Raw genomic sequence first — 11,678 nt, forward strand, 5'->3', positions numbered from 1 at the left:
TGACACTATAATGATTCTGTTTTTACTGACTGACGTATAGAACCGTAGAAAATGTGGAATTTGTTTCTCAGATCTAAGCAAGAATGCAGATCCATGGGACTAACGAAGCAATAGCGATATTAACAGTCATTTAAGATGTTAATTTTCGTTATTGTATTTACTTGGGACAAGATTAAGCCAGACGAGCATTTACGATTCTTATTGTAAGAAAGATCAATTCACCAAAGTTGTTGTCTTACAATAAACTACGAACTTCAGGAGTGAATCAACAAGTGTTATCCATAGTGCAGTTCGAAAGCCTCTGTAACGAACAACTATGATTAATTGTGCCTTGGCTGATCAACAAAAACGGAGACTTTTTGCTTTTCGCGTACTACCAAACTTACGAAAAGCTGTAGCAAGTTTGCGGTGAAGATGCAACAGTGTTTAGGTGGCTGAAGAACTTCAAAGAATGCCGACTTCACTGTGTTAAGCCAGGCGACCTGCTGTTTAGAGATAGGGGATCCGCTCCTGAACTAATTCATAGAGTTGAATCTTTCAAAGGAGTGAACAATCAGTGATTCAGAAAAAAAGAACGGTAGCTCCAAACGTTTCCCACAGCAGAGAGAGAGAGAGAGAGAGACGGAGCATATCAGTGGGGCCTCTGCTGGTCAGAGCACAGTCCACGCCACACAACACAGCCAGCGCCGGCCTCTGCCCTGCTTCTGCCTTGGCTGCCTGCATTGTGCAGTGCCCCATTGGATTTTGTGTTTCACATATGCCGTGCCCTCTCTGTGCTTCCTCTGCCGCGTACAGTGTCTGGCGCAGCTTAACTTAGCTAGCACTCCGTCGGCGATCGTTTCAGTCGCACGTCCTGCCCTCTGTGCAGTTGATGCGAGCAACAGGACAGAGAGCCTCCTAGCGGAGAACATAAGAACTACTTGCAACAACCTGCTCGCAAGAGAACGGACGATTCGTCTCGGAGCGGGTGAGTGGTGGCCGCTCACCGCTCCCCCCACCCTCGGAACTCGCCCGCTCAACGCTCACCCCACCGTTCTCGACTCTAGCCAGAGCGTTGAGCAAAGCAACTCAGGTGTCACTCTGGTCTCTGCCGTCTTAGCTCACGCAGTAATACAGCTCGCGGCTCGACCTGCTTGACTCAGTGCCTCTGCATCGGAGCTCGCCTTAGTGGATATTGTTCTTCGTAGTAATACCGATTTGTATATTACATAATTATGTTGTGTATACATCATTTGTTTTTATTTTATTTTTATTTGTTTAAACTGATCAGATGAGGTTCCTGATGGCTCCTCTTACTATAGGATTTTTTATTATGGACACTCGAATTTACACTTTAATTACGAGCGAACCAATAAACGTATCGCAAAATGTGATCCACCAATATTTTCCTTGTTTTATTCTGAGTAAGGCTATATGCAGCACTTTGCTCTTACAGTCAAATTTATATTTTTTTTCTAATTGTAGTACGGATTTTGCGATTTTGGGAGTCTTCAGAAGGAAACGTTCACTTTAAAAATATATGGCTTGGGATGTATTTGTACGAGGTTAATGAAATTTTAATACATTATAGCAAAATACATTGTTAATGTAAATCTCAATTTACAACATTTTCCAATCACCCAAAAAACCACGATAGTGCAAAATAAATCGATAGTCAAAAACTTTGTCATATCGTGGAAATTTCAATAAACAATACAAAATTCTTACTCATTATCTGTGTTACTTCAAAATAGTATCAAATAAGATCAAAATACAGCTATAGTACTGGAATAAACCAAGTTTAAAGGGCAATGTGCCTTCCATTTATTTTCTATTGTAAATGAGTCGTGAGTCATGAAAAAGACCAAGTTCATTTCAGGGAGTGAACAGTTCTGATCCAATCTCTGAAAAGAACAGTTTTGCCCATCTCTACTGCTGTTCCGGCATCTGCTGTGGCTGAAGACATTAACACAGCTGCTGCGATTGTCCGTGAGGGTCGGCAGATAACATTACGCGACTTCTGTGAAGTATTGAGAATTTTGTACGGTACTGTCTTTACGATTGTGCATGATCATCTCTATATGGTTCTTGTTTGTGTCCTTTCGGGTGCCATGTCTGTTGACTCCCGAACAAAAGGCTGTGCGAAAGGAGACAAGCTGTCCAATGCTGCGCCTCTTTGCTCATGGAGAGGATGCGTTTCTGGAATCGATTTTGACCGGTAATAACTCATGGCTCCATCATTAAGATCCTGAAGGAAAGCGAGCTAGCACAGTGTAGAAATCGGTAGGTTCTCCAGCACCAAAAAGGCGAAAGCTTTTCCGTCTCCAAGGAACGTGATGGTGATCACATTTTTTTTACTGTTATGGAATGATTTACCAAGCCAGCATTTCCTCAAATGGTTCAAATGGCTCTGAGCACTATGGGACTTAACATCTATGGTCATCAGTCCCCTAGAACTACTTAAACCTAACCTAAGGACAGCACACAACACCCAGTAATCACGAGGCAGAGAAAATCTCTGACCCCGCCGGGAATCGAGCTCGGGAACCCGGGCGTGGGAAGCGAGAACGCTACCGCACGACCGCGAGCTGCGGACAGCATTTCCTCATCACACTACTGTTACAGCAGCATACTGCATGTCAGTATTGACTGAAATGAGGAAGCACATTGCAAGAACTTTCTCGGACTTGGTGGTGACTTCATCATGACAATGCTCAGCTTCACGTCACAGATGAAATGATGCAGTTACTGCATCAATTCACCATTACCTGTGAACCGTATCTGCCTTATAGTCCCGAACTTGCACCCTGTGATTTTTTTAATTATTCCCATCATTAAAGGCAAAGCTTTGGGGCAATCGATTTGAGAAGTCTGAACCAGTGTTTAAGAAAAGTGAGGCGATTCTCAACGATCTGACAAAGAATGGTCTGTACCATGTGTTTGGGGACTAGCAGAGACGCTATAAACTGTGGGGGCGTACTCTGAAGACTATCACATAAACATTGAAAGGGAGTAATGGATATTGTAAAAGATATCAACCGTCATAGTGACTGTTCGTGGGATACACTAGCAGAACTAATACACTACTGGTCATTAAAATTGCTACACCACGAAGATGACGTGATACAGATGCGAAATTTAACCGACGGGAAGAAGATGCTGTGATATGCAAATTATTAGCTTTTCAGAGGATTCACACAAGGTTGCCACCGGTGGCGACACCTACAACGTCCTGACATGAGGAAAGTTTCCAACTGATTTCTCATACACAAACAGCAGTTGACCGGCGTTGCCTGCTTAAACGTTGTTGTGATGCCTCGTGTAAGGAGGAGAAATGCGTACGATCACGTTTCCGACTTTAATAATGTCGGATTGTAGCCTATCGCGATTGCGGTTTATCGTATCGCGAATTGCTGCTCGCGTTGGTCGAGATCCAATAACCATTAGCAGAATATGGAATCGGTGGGTTCAGGAGGGCAATATGGAACGCCGTTCTGGATCCCAACGGCCTCGTATCATTAGCAGTCGAGATGACAGGCATCTTATCCGCATGGTTGTAACGGACCGTGCAGCCACGTCTCGATCCATGAGTCAACAGACGGCGATGTTTGCAACAACCATCTCCACGAAGAGTTCGACGACGTTTACAGAAGCATGGACTATCAGCTCGGAGACCAAACCTGGGAGAACGAATGGCAAAACGTTATTTTTCGGATGAATCCAGGTTCTGTTTACAGCATCATGATGGTAGACTCCGTGTTTGGCAACATCGCGGTGAACGCACATTGGAAGCGTGTATCCGTCATCGCCATACTGGCCTATCACCCGGCGTGATGGTATGGGGTGCCATTGGTTACACGTCTCGGGCACCTCTTGTTCCCACTGATGGCACTTTGAACAGTGGGCGTTACATTTCAGATGTGTTACGACCCGTGGCTCTACCCTTCATTCGATCCCTACATTTAAGCAGTATGATGCACGACCGCATGTTCTAGGTCCTGTACGGGTCTTTCTGGATACAGAGAATTTTCGGCCGCTGCCCTGGCCAGCACATTCTCCAGATCTCTCACAAACTGAAAACGTCTGATCAATGGTGACCGAGCAACTGGCTCGTCACAGTACGCCAGTCACTACTCTTGATGAACTGTGGTATCGTGTTGAAGCTGCATGGGCAGCTGTACCTGTACACGCCATCCAAGCTCTGTTTGACTCAATGCCCGGGCGTATCAAGGCCGTTATTACGACCAGAGGTGGTTGTTCTGGGTACTGACTTCTCAGGATCTATGCACCCAAATTGCGTGAAAATGTAATCACACGTCGGTTCTAGTATAATATATTTGTCCAATGAATACCCGTTTATCATCTGCATTTCTTCTTGGTGCAGCAATTTTAATGGCCAGTAGTGTATATCACTGCGAAATTACATTTCAGTTTTCGGCAGCAGATAATGTCGGGAACTCCTGTTGTATACAAAAACTGCAACTGCAAGCGTAAGAACTTTTCCATACTGCAATGAATAAAACTACTGACACAGGTTTTACTCGTTTATTCTTAACGATAAAGCCCGAAAGGGTATAAATAATATTTACAGAGTCACAGTGGGAGAAATGAGCAGAGTTGGAGTTTAGCCGTGGTAGGCCTTGCCGTAAGCCAGAGCAGGGGCGGCAGCGATGGCGGGGGCGGCGGCGACGACGGGGGCGGGGTGGGCGCCAGCCTCCTTGTGCACGACGGCGTTGAAGCCGTTGACGGGGTCAGCCGTGTAGTCCACGGTGCGGATGGAACCGTCGGGCTCGACCAGGCTGTAGCTGCCCTGGACGACGTCACCGCTGCGGCTCTCGTGCTGGGTCTTGGAATCACCGGTGAGGGCATCCTGCACGTTGTACGCGTAACTGTACTGGGGGTTGGGGTCGTACTCGGCAGCGACGGCGGCAGGGGCGGCGGCGACGGCGACGGGGGCGGCCCTCACGGCGGGGGCGGCGACAGCCACAGGGGCAGCGCGGAGAGCGGGGGCGGCGTACGCCACGGGAGCAGCGTAGGCGCGGGCGGCCAGTGGAGCGCCGGGGGCGTAGACAGCAGGGGCGCCCAGGTAGCCGGCGCGGGCCACGGCCACGAGGGCGGCGAGGACGACGATCTGTGGGGCGGAAGACGCTTTCACACATCTGCTGCGCTGATCTGCTCTGGTGAACTCCTTCAGACATTCAACTCCCAAGTCTTATCATACATAACATCATATATTTGCGTCTAACTGTTGGAGACTTTCTATAGATTGTTTTTTACTGACAGTAGACATGAAAGTCCTCATGTTATTAAATAACTGAAGTCAGGAAATACCTCCACGTGTACAATCTGAGATCACTTTTACACAACGAGAGAAGCGTATAGAATTTACGTTTTTTCTTAGGTTTCCGAGAGGTATTTAAATATGAAACTTCCTGCCGGATTAAAACTGTGTACTGGACCGAAACTCCAAGTCTGGATCTTTGCCTTTCTTGGGCAAGTACTCTACTAACTGACTCACGCAAGTACGACTCCGAAACCGTCCTCACAGCTTTATAGCAGTGAGGACGGGACGGGATTCATTGCACGCGGAAGACAAAAGTCCCGAGTTCGAGTCTCGGCCGGCACACAGTTTTAACCTACCAGGAAGTTTCACATCAGCGCACACTCCTCTGCAGAACGAAAATTTCGTACTGGACACAGATTTAAATACATTATGGTACCCTAGTTTTGACATGCTGCTGCTTGTGGATATGATCGGATACATTCTGAGATAAGCGTCTAAAGCGAGATCCCCAGGATGGCTTCTTGATATAGCCCCCATTATTTGCAAACGATAATAACTTTATATAAACATATATGTAGTGTTATATAACGTGCATTGTTATGGTACATGTAATTTGTCAAAGGAATTAGGTTTATAACTTTGTTTCCGCCGTTTTGCAGTAGATGGCAGTAGCCGCAAGTCATGGTGCAGGCGGTAGATCGTATGCGCCATACAATAAGCTTAGACATTTGCAAACATAACGCTATCAAAATGTTAGTAGATTTGTGATTGTATCATAAAATTATTATCTAATTAATATGTCAATTACGAGTCCAATTCTTGTCATTTGAGGGAAGTTTTAATTTTCTGCTGTAATATGAAGAAATCTGCGGCTGAGGCTCATAAAATGCTGGGTAAGAATTATGATGAGGCTCTTATTAGTGAAGGAAAGTGCAGAGAATGGTTTTAACGCACTAAGAATGGTGATTTTGACGTAGAAACCGGCATGTTGGTGGAAGAGAGAAGGTTCTCTAAGCTATTGAAACCAATGGAAACAATCACAGGACATCGTTGTCGAAAGCAGTTCATGCGTTTCAGCCGAGCATTGAAAGACAAACGGCCACAACACAGCGATAGGCATGAAAGAGCAAATTTTGCAGCATAACAATGCTAGACATCCATGTCGCAAAAAAAAATGTAGTTGGAAACGTTGAAATGGAAAGTCTTACCCGACCCACCGTATTCTCTAGAGATTGCTCCCTCTGACTAACACCTTTTTCGATGACAGGCACACGGTCTGGCTGACCAGCACTTCAGATCATATGAACAAGGGCAAAATTGGATCGACTCATGTTCCTCCTCAAAAAACTCCTAGTTCTTCCCCTCGGAATTCTCACGCTGCCCGAAAAGTAGTGGCTGGCGATGGCCCATTTTGTATCGTAATTTTTTTTAAAGTTTTTCACAATGAAGCCTCTAACTCCGAGAAAGGACGGAGGAAGCGAAGTTGTAGGCCTAATATGACTTGTTTTAGAGATTCAAGGTAAGGTCTACAACTTATTGTGTATCAACCAATTGAATTGCATTTAGCCTTCAACAATTCTCTCCCGTTTTTCTTTACCTACATTGTATTTTCACCTAACGCTACAAGAAATAATAATTCGAGCTTTTAAAATATCTCTACTTTTGTAAATATTTATGTGTATATTTGTCATATCTAGAAAAATTTTTGTTGCTGCCATTTGCATGATGCAGCTACGCGTCAAGCAAATTCCCAATAATAATCCACTCTCCAACGGTTGTAAACAGAACTCATGTCTAACACTCGGTGGTGGATCTAAACGTAACACAAAACACTGCTAATTTATTCGTTGCTATTTACATACGACCTTCGACCTAGGGGCAAAGACAAGTCAGATTTATCTCTGTTTTGCAATTGGACATGTATTAGTTAAAATCATGTAACTAATAAACCAGTTGCATCAACCAACAATGTGAACTTCGCCCTGTTTATTCTCTGAAATTCTAACATCACTGAACATTAAACAATAAATAGTTAGTCTTTAGCTAATGCAATGCTATGCTTCGTTGTCACCTATAACCTGAACTACCAGTACAATAATGAGCTAAGACTCGCAGCCCTGGAGAAGATGTCGAAACGGGGGTGAATTCATCTATCAGATTAACCACAGTTCGTCTGCTACGCCCTTCCAAGCTGATTGAAGTTTACAGACAGTTTATTATCGCACTTGTGCCAGTGACGAATTGATCTCCTCTTTCAAACTGCAGTGTATAACGTACACGCAGCTGAAATAACAGAACCCAAATCAGGAGATGCGTAACTTAGTCAGTCGTTTTTCCTTCGCTAGTTTAGCTTAAGACGAATTTGTTGCTGCTACAGAAAGGGCAATCTGCCGTTTAAATGTTATGTAATCGTGCTGAAAGCTGGCTAGGCTGTGTGTTTGTTTAATGAACCAAATTTACGGGTTCCAGCAATATTTTATATAGTGAATTATTGATCATTCATTGTCGAGTATTAAGTCAATCTCCTTACCCCTGTTGAAGTAAAATGGCTCATAACTGTGCGAAGAACATTTTTATGTACCACTTACATCTTACGGAGATTTCTGCACGTCTTTGTATCAACTACGACAAACCATTTAGATTTAAACGCGCAACGACACTGTGAGTTATCCTTGGTCGTGGAAGAATAACTAAACAATATTTTGTTTTTAACATTAAAATCTATTAGATCATTTTTGCATTTTGTGAAAGAAATTGCACACCTGGCAAACCGCGAAGGAGAGATCGTGGCCTGTCTTGCCACCGCTGATAAAAAAAATCATTAAAGTTTGTTAAAACGCCTGTGTTCAAGCAAATAAAATAACGTTATGATAAGTATCACAAACGACAAGAACAGAGTCTGGGCAATGTTGTTTCAAGATTGTTAAGGCTTTCGTGACCACTTGTTGACAAAATGCCTATTGGCTTCTGTCTCGGGTTCTTTGCGAGTAAAATCAACAGATGAACGTCGGCCGAAGAACCCGAGACAGAAGCCAATAGGCAGTTTGTCGTTGTTTCAATAATTTCACAACACTGCCCTCCTCCCCCCCCCCCCCTCTATCCACACCGCAGCCTGCATCAAATTATCTATCTCATAGTCCTGTATGACCCTAAGAAAGCTCAGTCTATGACCCATAAATCTTTCGTTGGTAAAAATACCTCTTTAATTCAGCTCAAAACATTTTCTAACTCACTGACCGGCATCATATGCAAGACGTTTTTGCAGTTCACTACTAACGGTACGAAAGTGTGGACGCCTCACCTTGTAAGCCATGCTGCTGTGAGAAATCGCTGTGTTCTGCCCCAGGTGTCGGTGACCGGCGCTTATATACGCTAATGTACTGCGCTGTCTGGCGAACTGGATCTGAAAGGTGCTTAGCATTCCTGGTACGAAATCTGACCTGCTCAACGTGTGGTGTCGCAAATGGGACAGGTGGGGGCTATGAGTCGGCCCACAGAGCAAACTTTGCGGCCAAATGACACGATGCAAAAAAAAGTCAAATGACCGTTTAACGCAGCCATTTACCTGCCTTAGTAGCAGCGCAGTCGGCGTGTACGAGAATTTGCATATCACTTTCTCTGTCACAAGAAATAGTGTCTTGCTTTGGCTGCTGCTGATGAAACGGAGCATACTGCCAATTCTTTGAAAACAATCAACTTTGAATACTGAATTCTTTCATACGAATTATTAAGTAATTGTATCTAAAGGCGTCGCTAAAATTAAGTAGTTACTAAGCGCTAATTATGTTCATGAATACAGCGAAACATCCTCGTCTGGTGCTCTCTACACTCGAAACTCGCCAGTTTCCAGTTGTGAACTATACCACGGGCATTTGAGCACAAACGACATACCAGAGGCCAACAAGCGGGAAATACAGCTGGGATTATTACAATATTACATATACAAAGAAATAGAGCCTATGATGAAGACATGCGTTGTAATGGTGGACAAATGAATTCTATATAGCTACAATTTTGGAGAGATGGAACTACTGCCTTCTTCATGACAGCACAGCTTATCCTGTTTCCTGGACGTGACGTCACTGGACCAGACAGGGCCGGCGAAAGAGACAGTTGCAAACGGGATGGGTAAAACAATAGAACTAAGGGCATTTTATCTCGACCATCACATTAGTCCTAGACATGAGGTAATGAAGATACCGGACGAGCCACTGTGTCAAGGGTCCATAACAGTTATACGTATTTGGTTCAAACTGCCGCAGTTTCTGTAAAACTGTCCTTTTCTGGGACACTAAACTATCCAGACTCACTGTGTAGTGCAAATGCTGCCATATAAAAAGGAAATTTAAATACCCAAACAATACCAATAATTTTTAAGTTGGATCTATTTATCACTCAGGTACTATAAATTATGTTAAGTACCATCAAATACTTTACCTACAGTTAAGCTGGAATTTCTAAATTTGGTTGATTTAAAAGGCACACAGTCAATCCAACTTTCAGCACGAACACCCAATATTTAAACGACAGTTCCCGTAGGAGCAACAACGCCATCTTAACATAAACTACTGAGAAGGGAAAGCTACTGACTAAATTATGCGCTCCACCTACCCTATTTGTGTTCACATATTCGTTGAAGGTAAACATTCTTCCCTACAATCAATTGTGCCGTAGCCTCATGATAAAATTATACATAAATACATTAATGACAATTACTTTCGAAATATTGTGGAACAAATTGTTTAAAACCAACTACGTTGATAAAAGAGTAGATCTCTTTTGAAAACAATATTAACTGTTAGCACTGGAAAAAACATTGCCGGCCGGAGTGGCCGTGCGGTTCTAGGCGCTACAGTCTGGAACCGAGCGACCGCTACGGTCGCAGGTTCGAATCCTGCCTCGGGCATGGATGTGTGTGATGTCCTTAGGTTAGTTAGGTTTAAGTAATTCTAAGTTCTAGGGGATTGATGACCTAAGATGTTAAGTCCCATAATGCTCAGAACCATCTGAACCATTGGAAAGAACAGTTACTCAAGGTGAACCAAAATTTTCTATTCTCAGTTAATAAACGTCTAACTAGGTCTTTCGGTTAAGATGTTTTTCTACGTGCAACTGGGCCAAGGAAGTCTGCCGATGGCAAAATAACGGCTCAGAAGATGTGATACACTAATTAAGAAGTTTGAGCCGAAAACAGGGTATTGGAAGTCTTGTCTCTCTTTTGGCATCTTGTTTCAGATTTATCATAGTTTTCTCAAATCAGAAACATAGTGGAACCATCTCTCGAGTACTGCGTTGGACAATACTTCCATATATCCCTGAGGGACTTAACTAGTCTTGAATTTTATGGTGACAGACAACAAAACTTTAATAGCCTTCTCTGTTTCGCATGATATTTATTTTGTGTTTATTGTTCACTTAGGCAAAAAATTGTACTGAATTGTTGTGTATATAAAACAGATCGTATGCGCAGCATGTAAGTATACATGTATGCGTGTATGTCCATCATCTCCTAAATCACCTTATCGATTTTCGCTAAATTTGACGCACATTCTGCTTGCTTTATGAGAATCAGCACTGTGGGTGTTACAATCTCCTAGCTACTGTAAGACTGGACAAACAGACAGAAAAGGGTTTCCTACTTCTGACATGTAGGCTGCTGGGTTAGTATCATATGCCTTGAAAGGGCTGCACATGCCGATGGGAATAGCTGAAGAAAGAGTGAGGGAGGAGGTGAATAATGACAGAGGACAGAGGCTGAGAAGGTGGGGGAAAGGAGAGGTGAAGTGATGGACAAAGAGAGGGAGGGGGAGCTGGTGATGCAAAGAGAGAAGGGGAGGAGAGTTTGGCCAGAGAGGCAAAGAGGAGGAAGATGAGATGGACAGAAGGAGTGAGGTGTTAGGAAAAGATGGGAGCAGTAGAGGAGAGAGTCTGGAAGAGGAGATGGATGTAGAGAGGGGGCAGGGAAGATGGACACAGAGAGAGGGATGAGGAGGGGACAGCCACAGAGAGGGGAGGATGAGATGGGCAGGAAGACATGGAGGAGAGGGAGATGCAGGAGGCAGATGGAAGGTATAGAGGGATAGTGGACAGGAGGAAAAGAGGGGGAGGAGAATATGGACAGACAGGATGAGGAGGATATGGACAAAAGGAGATGGGAGGAAGATATGAGGGAGAAAGGGACAGAGGAGATGGACAGAGGGGGGAGAGGGAGATAAAGAGACAGAGAGAGCATGGAAGAGGGGATAGACTAATAGATATGGGAGGATGAGGTGGTCATAGAGGTGAGAAGATGAGGTGAACAGAGAAATAGGGGGAGTAAGAGATGGACACCGAGGAGAGACATGTGTGCAACAATGTATGTGGAACATACACACAGGGGAAGACATGTAATAAATGGGGTAGTGGCTACTCTGTC

General features: G+C 44.0%; 1 protein-coding gene across 1 annotated transcript in view; it reads right to left on the reverse strand.

The window, feature by feature from the left end:
• The window catches only part of LOC124775397, a 60,885-nt gene extending 54,894 nt beyond the window's left edge, over positions 1-5,991 (reverse strand). The window contains exons 1-2 of the mRNA XM_047250230.1: positions 5,977-5,991; positions 4,624-5,110 (exon numbers count right to left, since the gene is read on the reverse strand). Coding sequence (XP_047106186.1) covers positions 4,624-5,110; positions 5,977-5,991 — 502 coding nt within the window. The remainder of the gene's footprint in view (positions 1-4,623; positions 5,111-5,976) is intronic.
• Positions 5,992-11,678: the final 5,687 nt, after the last annotated feature.

Source organism: Schistocerca piceifrons, chromosome 2 (assembly GCF_021461385.2).
Source record: "Schistocerca piceifrons isolate TAMUIC-IGC-003096 chromosome 2, iqSchPice1.1, whole genome shotgun sequence".
Classification (NCBI taxonomy): domain Eukaryota; kingdom Metazoa; phylum Arthropoda; class Insecta; order Orthoptera; family Acrididae; genus Schistocerca; species Schistocerca piceifrons.